General features: G+C 37.5%; 1 protein-coding gene across 4 annotated transcripts in view; it reads left to right on the top strand.

Moving 5' to 3' along the window:
- The window catches only part of LOC126481107 (uncharacterized), a 103,599-nt gene that overhangs the window by 48,750 nt on the left and 40,674 nt on the right, over positions 1-14,175 (top strand). For all 4 annotated transcript variants that reach the window (XM_050104629.1, XM_050104630.1, XM_050104627.1 and 1 more), the window contains one exon: positions 8,573-9,296. In XM_050104629.1, coding sequence (XP_049960586.1) covers positions 8,573-9,296 — 724 coding nt within the window. The remainder of the gene's footprint in view (positions 1-8,572; positions 9,297-14,175) is intronic.

Genomic DNA, 14,175 nt, shown 5'->3' with positions numbered 1-14,175 from the left:
CTCATGTTTCTCTGGTGCCCGTCGGGACTATCAACCGATGAGGTTTCACTAGGCGTGGCCTACACCTATACAGGACTGGGAAGGGAAGATTGGTACAGCTGATTCATAAAAATATAGGGGGTGGATCTCAGGCCACACATGGTCAAATACCTGTTGTCATAGGTAGGAAAAGTAGGTCTTTTTTAGGATAAATCCAGCCAACAGGTTCCCCTGCCTAAAGAGTATCTCCAGCAGTTTAAAAAATACTGAAACAATCACTCACAAGATAGATTTTAACACTTCAAATATCACAGATACCAGATGTCACAAAGAAATAAAAAAAACATTGGAAAGAGAAACATGGGGCATTTCTCAGACTTAACTATCCTCCATCAAAACATGCAATCAATAAAAAATAAAATACAACTATTAGAAGTTGAGCTCCAATATTTGAACTGCTCAGTAGTTTGTATTACTGAGCATTGGTGTAGAGACACAGAAATCTAACATGTAGTATTATCATTGTATGAAAGCGCAAACTTTTACTGCAGAACTACTCCACTGCAAAGGGTAGAGGATCATGCATTTATATCAGAAAAGGAACACAGTTCAAATCAAGACATGACCTCAGTACAGTAAGTGAAGACAAACACTTTGAAATATCAGCTGTTAAATTAACAGGGCTTGATATCACCAAGAAATTAATCATTTTGTGTGTGTATTGATCTCCCAGTGGTAGTGTGGACACTTTTTCAATAAATTAACAGAAGTTCTAGATAAAGACTCCAGTACAGAGGTCAACATAATTCTGTGTGGGGACATTAACATCAACACTAATATCACCTTCATAAACATCCTTCAAAGTTTTGGCATGTCCCTATTGGTCAATAGTGCAGCAAGGTTTACTACAATGACTGCATCAGTAATTGACCATGTGGCCACAAATATGGACAGGGAAAAATGTGATGTAGCTGTAAAAGATCTCGGACTATCAGACCATCTCTGTCAAATAACAACAGTAAAATCAGACATTGAATCATTCCCTAAACTACAAGCCTAAAAACGACATCCATCAGAAATCGAAATAAAAGATTTTTCAAAAAAACTAGAAAAACAAAGCTGGGATGAAGGTATAAGGAAACCAATACGAATATGAAATTTTCTAAATTCTCCCTGTTGTTTAAACTGAACTTGGAAAAGGCATTTCCAAAATTATGCATGTCTGTATCAACATCTCACAAACACAGATGGATAACAGCAGGTATTAAGAAGTCCTCCCAAACACTAAAACAACTCAGTTCCATGAAAAAGATTCACAATGCTCCAGAATTCTTAAATTTCTATCATAGATACAAAAAGATCTACAGGAAGGTGCTGACTGCTGCAAAAAAGTCATTTAATGACAAAATAATATATAATGCAGAGAATAGAAGCAAAACAGTCTGGGATGTTATAAAAAAGGAAACCGGGAGAGGCAAACAAACACAGAATAACATACTGCTAAGGGAGAGGGATAAGGTAATAAATGATCCACAGCACTTAGCAGACTATGTAAATGAGCATTTTTCAAGTATTGCAGAGAAGTTACAGCAAAAATTCCCCAAAACAAATATAACACCTGTAAATAATGTTGCACTAAATACAATGATGTTACTTCCAACCACAGAGAATGAAGTCAATAAAACTGTTCAAAAACTAAAAAATAAAAAGTCAGTAGGCTTAGATGAAGTACCACTGTGTGTACTGAAACAATGCATAGGGATTATACAAGGCCCATTAACAAATAGAATAAATAAATCCTTCACATCAGGGACTTTTCCAGAGCAGCTGAAACAGGCAAGAGTTATACCTTTGCTTAAGAAAGGTAGTGCAGAAGACATAGAAAATTACCGGCCCATTTCCCTGCTGTCAGCATTCTCAAAAATAATAGAAGCAATTATGAAAGACTGTTTAATGAATTATGTGAATAAATACAATCTTTTAAGCGAATCACGGTTTGGTTTTCGAAGTGGCAAAAATATGGAGTCAGCCATAGTAGAATTCACAAAAGTTGTACTTGATGCTCTTGATAAAGATAAGTGTGTCAGAGACATATTTTTGGATCTTTCTAAGGCATTTTATACAACCGACCACAAGATTCTATTAAATAAATTAGAAGTGTTAGGAATAAGAGGGGTAGCCAATGACTGGTTTCGATCATACCTAGCAGATGGGGTAGAAAGAGTAGAGAGAACACATACTTCAAGTAGATCTAAACATTTAATAAAACACTTATCAGAACCAAAATAAATTAATATAGGGGTTCCGAAAGGTAGCGTGTTAGGACCAATACTATTCCTGATATACATCAATGACTTTCCCAGTGGTGTTACTCATGGTGAAAAAATTCTCTTTGCTGCGGACAGCAATATTATAGTCACTGAGGAAACAAGATAACTTCTTGCTGAGAAAGCAAATGAAACTCTGAAGGAAGTTTATGATTGGTCAGTAAGCAATAAAGTGACATTGAATATAAAGAAAACTAATGCCATGAATTTCAGTTTGAAGAGGAAAAATGACGATGTTAAATTAAATGTAGATGGCACCTCTATAGATTGTGTAACAAGTGCAGAAGTTCTAGGAATGAATATTGATTCTCAGTTGAAGTGGTGTGAACGCACAAAGGTACTTGCAAACAGAATGTCATCAGCATGTTATGCCCCTAGAATCCTATCATCAGTGTGTAATATGCAGTGTATTTTAGTTACATATTATTCATATGTACGCTCAATTCTTAGCTATGGCATTCTTTTTTGGGGAACAAATGCACAAAATATGAACACAGTTTTCAAACTCCAGAAAAGAGCCATAAGAATAATAGCCAAAAATATTAGTCCAGTGAATACATTTACCAGTCAGTTGTACACATCAAAAATAACATTGGTAATTACTGCACAAACAGCTCTGTCCATGACCATGCAACAAGAGATAGACCCAACTTACGTTTACCAATAAAAAAATAAACATAAAACTCAAAACAGCATTTTCTACCAATGAATAAAACTGTACAATAAATTACCAAAAGAGATTAAAGAAATTGCAAAAATACACTTATTTAAAAAGGCAGCTAAAAAGTACCTGTTATGCAATATGTTTTATACATTGAAGGATTACTTAGATAAAACAGAGTACGTGCTTGATAAAAAAATGTTATAGAAATAAATAATAATAATAATGATTATAAAACATCCAACATTCCACATAACACCTTCACTTTGTTTTTTTCCTTCTTTTTTCCTTTCTAGAAACACTCTCCTCTCAAGCTGTGCATAGCACAGTACTAACACCTCTTCCTCTTTCTGAGCTCAACATCTCACTCATTTTGGAGGGTTGCTGACTCAGTTTTTCAATGTAGCAAATGGGAAGTTGCAATACAGAAAATGGTCCAGAGATCACCAGTGTGTGTATGTGTGTGTGTGTGTGTGTGTGTGTGTGTGTGCGCGCGCGCGCGCGCGTGTGTGTGCGTGTGTGTGTGTGTGTGTGTGTGTAGTGGTTGAAGTGAGTGAAGTATTATGAAACGATGTGTGTATAGTGTGTGCATTGACTGATAGTGAGATATGAGTGAACAGTGTGGCATTACATTATTTAATAAGTTATTTGTAAAAAATAGTATTGTATACCGGGAGTAGAATCTAATGATTGTCTCTAACTAGAAGTCTGTAAATATATGTGTATACGAATTAGCTTATTTTAAATTGGTCTAAACTTCTAAGTAATTTGACATGTTCTATACCCTTGTAAAAAGATATCTACGGATGAATAAAGCTGCTGCTGCTGCTACTACTACTACTACTACTACTACTAAATATCAGTGCCACTTCATTACTGAAAAGATTATATTTGGAATTGGCATTTTCTAAATTGTCACAGGTCTCCAGTCTTTGGCTTGGATATGTGATGTAAAAGTCTGGATATTTTCTACATTAATTGTCCTAGCTATTTTCTAATTGGTGCCACTGTCATTCTCACAGATACTTGCACTATTGATAGTGAGTCTTCGCCCATTGTGGTCAGAGAGACCATTCAAGACTTGCCTGGTTGTTGTATCATCTATTTTAGTCTGGTCTATGTATATATTATCGATCATTGTGCTTGTACATGAAGTTATTCTAGTAGGGAAGCTAACTGCAGAAGCAAGATTATATGTAGTCATCAGATTTTCTAGGTTTAGTCTGTCTCTGCAATTTGTTAGAAAGTTTAAATTTCCCCAAGCACTATTGCATCTCTTTTGTGTTTGAATAAGTATATTAGGAGAGCATCTAAATTGTTCAAAAAGAGATTAAATTTCCCTGAAGGTGCTGTGTACACTGTAACTACTGATATATGAGAGTTATTCAAAGACAATTCTATGGCACATGCTTCAACATGTTGTTCTAAACAATAATTCTCCACATCAATTGTTCTTCATGTTTTTATCATAAATGGCAGTACCACCTCTTTCTTTACACTTTCTACAAAATGATGTAGCTAAGCAATAATTATTTGTCACAAGTTTTTCTGTACCAGAATCAGTATGGTGCTCACTAAAGCACAGAACATCGGCATAATCTATACCTCATGGCTCATGGATATTGATTAAGTAGTAGTTTCAGTTGAAGGTCTGGACATGGTATTTTTGACTACCGATTTTTCCAGTTTGGTCTGTTTCCACACACTGATTGATTGAGAAGAAGCACTTTTACCTTGTTTATTCACCTGGCAGTTGTCCTCTGTAGCGTGCCTATACCGAGTCCTACAATTATCTTGTGTAGTGGTACACTTTTCATTCAAGCAGTGTGTCCTGGGTTCACATTGTTCCTTGCATTTGCAATAATGTCATAGCTTATAGTGGTGAAATTGTTTTTCCCATACCAGTTGAGGTGAAGGCCATGAGTGGTGTAAAGTTCTCAACCAAATTTGTGAACTTCAATCCTATGAATATTCACAGAACTGCTGCAGATTTCTGCATAATGTATATTTGGAGCTATTACTGCCTTGTTTACACACAAGGATTGTATTAAGTCATGCCTGTGTCGAATGTCAAACACAATTACATTAGAATGCTTCAGGAGGTTTAGAGCTGTTCTTAACTCATTAGTGGCATGCAAACCTTCTTTGTGTGCAACATCATTTGATTCACCATAGATCACAATGTAGTCTTACTTGGTTATCTTTTGAGAAGTATCTGTTACTGTTGATAGTACTTGGTCAATGCGAGCACCTGCTTTGATATAACCTATGGCACTTACCTCCTTGTTCGAATTTTTTATTTCATGGGAAACACCTCTAAGATGACTATCATCCAGTAAAAACACTTTTCTTCCAGTGGCATTTGTTGTGTTAGTTAAATTTTCCAGCTTCTCTAGCATTAGAAAAATATTGTTTTTATTTTCAAGTACCAATTTTGGCTGGAGGGGAAGCACAAGTTGTTTAATTTTTGCAACCTTTTTCTCTTGGCTTATGATTTGATGGTTTTTCTGATAAATTACTTTGATGCAGCACATGAGAATTTGTACACTATGATCTGTGCAGCCAGCAGCATGCATTGGAGTAATGGCATTATTAACATTATCTTCGGCCGGTGTGTAAACTACTTCTTTATTACACCCGCTTTTGGCCTGATTTCCAGTCTTTAGTTTATTATGTTCACTTTCAGTATTTCTCAGCCTGTCAGTTAACACTCTGTTCTCTTCAATTGATCTGCACACAATTTCTTGCTGTTAGTTAATAGTTTCAACGACTTTGGATTTGTCAGGGTGCACATCACACATTACACACTTTGTACTGGATGGTTTCTCACCATAGTTTACGTAGCACAAGACTTGGAACTTTGCAGAGCACTACTGCTGTATTTCTTTTTACCTTTGATGCCTGATACGTATGAGAATTCACAAAAACTGGATGTTCAGTTTCATTTAACTCTTTACTCATCCCCATCTCGAAAACTTGTTACCATTGTGCCAAACAAATAAAACTTTTTCCTATTTTGCAGCTGTACCTATCCTTAAGGGCATCCCAAGCGAATAATATCATATGATTTTTTAAATTTTCATCAAGACATGCCCAATAGTTGTGCGTTCCACGTATATTGTTCTTAATATTATATTTTTTTACCACATATTGAAACTTAATTTTTTGAATCAGTCTTATAATTATGTGGTTTGGGTATATTCTTCTTCTTCTTCTTCTTCTTCCCGTCCTTTATAAACATCTGGGATTAAAGCACCTTGTGCTTGGATGAGAGCTGTGCTTAATTCCAAGGAAAAACTCCATTACTGCCAGTATAGTAAATCCTTGAGACAGTTTTTGAGAAAGTGTAAAACAAGCAATATATTCAAGAAATAAAACACTCAAAGAACAAAGCAAAAACAATTTGAACATTATTTACAAGAAATAAACAAAAATAGTGATCCAAATTCAATTTAGCTCCTAGAAAATAGCTCCAGCAAAAATGGTGATGCATTGAAATCATTGACCTCCAAATCCAGTTATTACTTTTTCACAGTGGGTGCAAACATTGCACCTACTAATAAAGAATTAGACGTGGGTGCATTACACTTACTTCTCCAGTCACTTCATTCACTGCCATTAGACATTATTTTTAAAAATGAAATTCCTAAGGAGATTACAGAATTTGTCAGATCACAAAAAATAGTAAATCTTTTGGTTATAGTGTACCCAGCAGAATATTAACATCTGTTGCAGACTTGGTAGGACTACCTTCCAGCTGTCTTTGCAATCAGTGAATCACTGCACATTTCCTAACACTAAAGTATGATGTTGTAGCAGCTATTTATACCACTGGAGGTAGGCAAACCACCTCTAATTACTGATCTATTTCACTCTTTCCAGTCTTTTCAGAAATGTTTGAGAAAATGGCCTATGACAGAACACTATCACATTTGACTAAGAAGAACTTGTTAACTGCATCTTAGTTTCAAATTCAGATAGGACTCTTCACAGAGAAAGCAATACAAGGTGTTACAAATAAAGTCCTGGCAGTAATAAACAAGAAGAACTATTGTGTTGGTATTGTCAAGGTCTTTGTGTGCTTACAAAATTGTACTTTTCAAAGTAAAATGTGGTGCTAATGGCATCCCTCTTGCATTAATGGAATCTCATCCTTGTAAGGGGAAGCAGAGGGGTGTCACTGACAGTCCGTGTTATAGATGTGAAACTGCCCTCAGAATGGTGGGGTGAGAGAGAGGGGGCAGGTTGTCTTAACAGACACAGCTCAGATGACAGCTGAACATGTCTGCTACAAACAGTTTCAATCTTAATATCGCTGAGACTTGTGTTATATGGTTCCACATGAGCAAAGTGACCTGCTAGCACCAGAAGTAGATAGGAATAGTCATACACTGTGTGTAAAGTCACATGGGCTCAAGCTATACTCGAGAAATTCTGCTCAGCTGTTTTGCCTCTGGAAGTCTCTCTCATTGTGTTTCCCTAAAGGTAAGAGTGTACAGTTATATTGTATAATTTCACTCCTTGTTATCTAATGGGATTATTTGGGGCATTTCACCTAAAATAAATACTGTTTATTCAGCAGAAGTGTGAGTAAGAATATTGTACTAAGTGTATAACCACACATTTCATAGAGGTTTTTATGCGGTCACATTCACTTCCCAGTACATTTATTCCAGAATGACTTTTTTTTTTTCCTCCAATAATAAAAATCAGTTTCGGTTGAACTGAGAGCTACACAATTACAATACAAGACACGAGAATATTTTTTGTTTTACTTTGGCTCCTTGTCTATGGTTCAGATTGGATCTAATTGCACAAGGGTATTCACATGCTCCCATCCACCATTGAGCAAGGAATTGGGAATTCCATGTGATCCAAAAGAAAATCAAAAACATAACTCATTGCACACTCTTCTGCAAAGTATCTGAGTGTTTAGATTCGAGAATTACAGAATTGTGTTAGCTTCAGGACAAATAGCTGTTTTCACTGTAAAGCATGACAAGCAATAATACATCATAAACAGGACTCAGTGTTTCTGAATATAGGTAACAATTTTCTTTTTTAAAGCCCAATGTAATAAAGTAAATATTAAGCTGAAACAGCAGCTATTCAGTAAAACAGCTCTTTCTTCTGAATTTCTTTATTTTATATTTAGCTGAAATAGCGTGAATAGCATTAAGCAATACACAGTGTAAAACTAAGTTTTTGTGATTTGTCTTAATGAATATCTTTAATCATCCCATGTCCCTGCAGGTTTTCCTTCAGATGGGATCTACAGAATATAATGAATGAATGAATGAAAAGTCTACCTTGCAACTTTGTTACACTCCCATGTCACTATTTTATCCCATATCTCCAGACCTGTCATATTAGTGGCTACGAAGTGGTCATTGCTTTTCTCTCTGCTCTGTATTCCTGTATTAGGTGACTACACTCAATTAAATTTCCCTAATCCTTTTCTGTTCTCCACAAGTTAAGAAGTGCCAGTGTATGCTCTGCACTGACTGTAGTTATTACAGTAATATGTATTTGTTTGGTCAAAAGCAGTTTACTTTTTTATTGTGCTTCATTTTATAAGAAATTGTTTTGCTTTTTTTTTTTGCAGTTCACATCAAGCTAAGCAGTTTGTCATACAGAGTGCTGAGTTTCACAAGCTGTGCCACACACTGAAGTTACAGTCAAGATCACTTGAAATAAATGAGACTATTGAAGCACTGAAAATTGTTTCATTTTTAGGTCTTCCAAGTTCGAGTCCTTTGATTCAAGTCCTTTTACAGCTAGTCAGGTACAATGTCAATGAATTGAGTTTACAACATATTGTATTCCTTGAGTTCATCTTAAAGAAATTTGATAGTTGCCCCTTAGTAGATGCACTGAATATTGCTCTACCAATTGTTTTTGAAATACAGCTTCCCATAAAATTAGATAGAGAAAATCCATCACATATGGCAGAAATGCTGCAGTATGCTGTGAGGAACAGTTTGTCTGACTCAATAGTTTCATTGCTGATTGACCGCCTTACAGGAACATGTCACAAAATGGACAAAAAAACAGCAGAGAATATTACATGGGTTTTGCTTGATGTGGATCGACCTGTACTTTCTATTCCATTTCTTTTACGTCAGACATTGAACATTGTTTCAGAAAATATTAACAGTCTTTCATTTGATGAAGTGCATGCACTTGTGAGTAAAGTTGTGAAGAAGTATCGGAAGACAAGTGGTAATTTTTATCATGAAGAATTTTTGGACAGTTGTGTGTCATATGTGATTGAAAAGCGGTGTACCTTGGAGAAAACTTGCTGGATCCTCAAGAAATTAACAAGGCTAGTAAGTTTAAATATAATATGCTCTTTTATATTTCATTCTTTATTTTTGCTGTGATATGTGTAAGAAAATAGCTTTTGCGCTGTACAAGTGTGAATCAATTATTCAGATAGTGTGTCAATTAATAACCAAATACAGATAAGAAGGAAAATCTAATTACTAAACAGCAGAATATCAAAGGATCTTAAGGATTCAAACGCTCTGAGAACCAGTGGTCCCTTAGTTAGGAAAAAACGGATTTTTTTGTGGGATGCAGAAATTTTTAAGGGATTAAACTGGTTAAACCGTAAGTTCAGTCAACCGAATGAGGGGGTTAAGTTGGAGAAAAAAGATGGGAAAGTATAGAGATTAACACTAGCAGCAGATGATATCCAAAAAGGTCTTACAGTTAGACAATGAAAGAAGAAAAGAATTCTAAATGGTAAAAGAGAGAACATGAAGCACAAAAGTACAAATAAGCTATGGCTGAAAGACAGTAACCAGTGTCATCCTTTTACAAAATATGAGCGATCTCCATTATGTGCTACATTTCTGCCACCTTCCAGGCAGCAGCTCCTTATTAGTTCTTTCCATTTTCTATCCTCAGTTTTTCTACTCATCAGTGAGATGTTCTCAACTTTTGTTTCCTATTACCACAACCATTACATCATCCTGCTCTTCTGATGTCATTATATTGTCCTGTACTCAGGTGCTACTTTTCTTTATAGTCTGTGTTATTGTCTTTACATTACCAGATCTTTTCCTATTGTTCCTCATGTTCCATTCCATGTCATCTGCATTTTGTTGGTTTCCTTGTTCAGTTGTTTCCAGCTTCAGTTCTGCTTGCATTTGCAAAGTGGCACCCCTGTCCTTGCAAAAACCTACACCATTTTCCATATAATTTGTAACTTGAATTTTTCTTATTTATTCGTTAAGATATTGGTCTGCTTCTCCTTCTCTTTCCCTTACTCATAATACATCCTGTCTTACAGTGATATCAATCAGTTGTGCCTGTACTGCTTGGATCTCACTGGCTTGTCCCCCATTTATTGACTTAATCCTCAGTACAGGGTTATTACAAATGATTGAAGCGATTTCACAGCTCTACAATAACTTTATTATTTGAGATATTTTCACAATGCTTTGCACACACATACAAAAACTGTTTTTTTTTTTTTTTAGGCATTCACAAATGTTCGATATGTGCCCCTTTAGTGATTCGGCAGACATCAAGCCGATAATCAAGTTCCTCCCACACTCGGCGCAGCATGTCCCCATCAATGAGTTCGAAAGCATCGTTGATGCGAGCTCGCAGTTCTGGCATGTTTCTTGGTAGAGGAGGTTTAAACACTGAATCTTTCATATAACCCCACAGAAAGAAATCGCATGGGGTTGTCGGGAGAGCATGGAGGCCATGACATGAATTGCTGATCATGATCTCCACCATGACCATCAGTTTTCCAATCTCCTGTTTGAGAAATGCCGAACATTGTAAACGGTAAGGCTTCTGCTTTAGCCTTTTCCGTAAGATTTTCCATACCGTCGGCTGTGGTACGTTTAGCTCCCTGCTTGCTTTATTCATCGACTTCCGCGGGCTATGCGTGAAACTTGCCCGCACGCGTTCAACCGTTTCTTCGCTCACTGCAGGCCGACCCGTTGATTTCCCCTTACAGAGGCATCCAGAAGCTTTAAACTGTGCATACCATCGCCGAATGGAGTTAGCAGTTGGTGGATCTTTGTTAAACTTCGTCCTGAAGTGTCGTTGCACTGTTATGACTGACTGATGTGAGTGCATTTCAAGCACGACATATGCTTTCTCGGCTCCTGTCGCCATTTTGTCTCACTGTGCTCTCGAGCGCTCTGGCGGCAGAAACCTGAAGTGCGGCTTCAGCCAAACAAAACTTTATGAGTTTTTCTACGTATCTGTAGTGTGTCGTGACCATATGTCAATGAATGGAGCTGCAGTGAATTTATGAAATCGCTTCAATCATTTGTAATAGCCCTGTATTTAACAACATTTATGTTCGTATTCATCATCAGTGCTGTCTATCTTCTTTCTGGATGGAGGAACTAATCTTGAAGGAAAACATTTTTCATATGAGATCCAAACCTGCTATTTACATTGTGCCACACAAAGGGGTTTATACTGATTGAACTTTAATAACTTAAACAAAAATTACATACTTTTTAATCATATATAGTGGTATGATTTTATTGATGATTATTTACTGTTGAATGTGTTCAAAATGTCCATCATCAGCAGCAGTACAGTCTCTGCAACACTGCAGAATGGATAATTAAATGTATGTTATGGTTGCCATTTTAATGGATTCAGAGACAATCATAATCACCTCTCTCATGTCATCCAGTGGATGCAACTTTGTGGCATGTGTGGTATCCTCTATATTTCATCACAGAAAGAAGTCTTAACAGCATTAGAACGGGAGACCTGGGTGGAAACTTAACACTTCCTTGTTGGCGTTTCCACCTCTCAAAAAATGTTTCATCCAAGAATTGCTGCACACCATTATTGTAATGTTATGGTGCACTGCCTTGTTGGAAAAAAACAATCTTCATCCCAGTATAGTTGGTGAACAGCTAGTGCAATTTGTTCATGCAATATGGTAAGATACTTCAGAGCTGACCCTGTTCCTTCAAAAAAGAATGGCCCCACAAGTCCTCTGACAGGCATACCATGCCAGACTGGTAATCCAGGAAGATTAACAGCTCATATTTTTCTATAACAAGGGAATAAACTCTTGCCTAGTACATACTGTTATGGCAGTTGATGGTTCAAAAATGGCTCTGAGCACTATGCGACTTAACTTCTGAGGTCATCAGTCACCTAGAACTTAGAACTAATTAAACCTAACTAACCTAAGGACATCACACACATCCATGCCCGAGGCAGGATTCGAACCTGCGAGCGTAGCGGTCGCCCGGTTCCAGACTGTAGCGCCTAGACCCACACAATTGATGATTCCGTTCAGTTTCAGATGTCATGTCATCAGATCAAACAATGGTGTCAGTCATTTTCACAAATGCATTGACAAAATTCGAGGCACTTATTCATCATCCTTACTTGTCGCGAGGAGAAACCTGGGAATGTAAGGTTCCACTTTGCTTGCTATAAAATTTGTTGAATACTTGATTTGCTGACACCTGATTCATGTGCGGCTTGTTATATTGGATTTCTTTTCTGGATGTTGTGAAAGCTTGTACCACTGTGTGTACTCCTCTTTCGTCCATCACAGATTTGTTCCTGACACACTGTCCCTTCTTCAGATAACTTCCCTCTTAGATTTGTCGCATAATTACATTATTGTTACACGTGATGGTGATGCAGTGTCATACTCTGCCTGCCATTGTCTCTGCACTTCTTTCATGATTTCGTATTTTCAGTAACACTGTAAAATCCACTTTCTTTGCCCCATGGACAAGTCTCCAGCAATCTTGTTATTTATTTATAGTCAGTAGCAACTTGAAATAAACAATAAAAAACAAATAAGTGACTACACACGCTAGTCATGAGTGCACCACAGGGTTACAATTGGATTGAGGTCATCATTAATTCCGCTTTGTTATTAAAGTTCAAAAAGCATAAACCGCTTTGTGAGACACCATGTATTTTGTTGGCTGACTAGTTCCAAATGTAACCCAATTTCACAAATTATGTTAATCACCATATTTATGTAGGGTAAAATCCTGATTATCTAGCTTTATATTATTTTATTTATTTGGCTAGTATATACACTGATGTGCCAAAACATTATAACCACTGCCCAGCATGAGACGGAATGCTAGCTGGTGTAATTATGAGCATGTAGCACAGGAAAGGAAAAATATATAAGTAAAGCACATACGAATGGGGAATCATTGTAATGACAATACCGGAGAAAATGGGGAAATCCACTGACATTAATGACTTTACACACACACACACACACACACACACACACACTGCCACTGTCATGTTTCTGGGCACTAACCTAGGACTGTGGCGGCATCTGAGGTAAGCAGCAGTCTAGCTGAGGAGGTATGTGTGGGAATGTGGGAGTATGGAAAGGGGGATGGGGACGGGGGGGGGGGGGGGGGGAGATATGAGGAGTCAATGATAGTGGGAGGATGCGTGGGACAAGTCCTGCATGCAGGTCTATTGCAGGAGTATGATCCATGAGGCAAATGGTTTTGATTGGGATTGGAGGAGGGACGGACAAGGATATTGGATAGGTTGAGTGATGGGCAAGAAGACCATTGTGAGAGGGATGGGGTGAATATTATTCATTTCAGTGCATAAGGAGAGGTATTCAAAACACTGGCAGGGAATTTTATTCGTTTACTACAATACCAGGTGGTACTGAGGCACAAGAGGAGTGCTCCAGCTGGCTATTGGCTTTGTGAGGAATGGTAAATGACTAGGGAAATACAGTATGGGAGATCTGTTTCTGAACAGTGTTGGGAGAGTAATTTTGGTCTGTGAAGGTCTCTCACTTAGACCCTTTGCATATTTGCAGAGGAATGGCTGACCACTACAGATGTGGTGACCATATATGGCTAGGCTTTGGGAGGGCACTTCCTAGTGTGGGATGAATAGTATCTGTCATAGTGGGAGTATTGTTGGTGATTGGTAGGCGTGTTATAGATGGAGTTGCTGGTATAGCCATCCTTGAGGTGGAAACTGACATTGAGGAAGATGGCTTGTTGGACTGCGGAGAAACCAGGTGAAGCGAATGTGGGAGAAGGTGTTGATATTCTGGAGAAATGTGGATAGGGTGTCATCACCCTCAGTGCAGATTGTGTAGATGTTATCAGTGAATCTGAATGAGGTGAGAGGTTTGGGATGGTGGGGTTCCTCTAGATGGCCCAGGAACAGGTTAGCATAGGATGGTGCCCTTTGGGCACC

This window comes from Schistocerca serialis, chromosome 5, assembly GCF_023864345.2.
Source record: "Schistocerca serialis cubense isolate TAMUIC-IGC-003099 chromosome 5, iqSchSeri2.2, whole genome shotgun sequence".
In the NCBI taxonomy this organism is placed as follows: Eukaryota; Metazoa; Arthropoda; class Insecta; order Orthoptera; family Acrididae; genus Schistocerca; species Schistocerca serialis.
The sequence above is the reverse complement of the archived record's forward strand: the minus strand, read 5'-3'. Positions and strand labels throughout refer to the sequence as shown.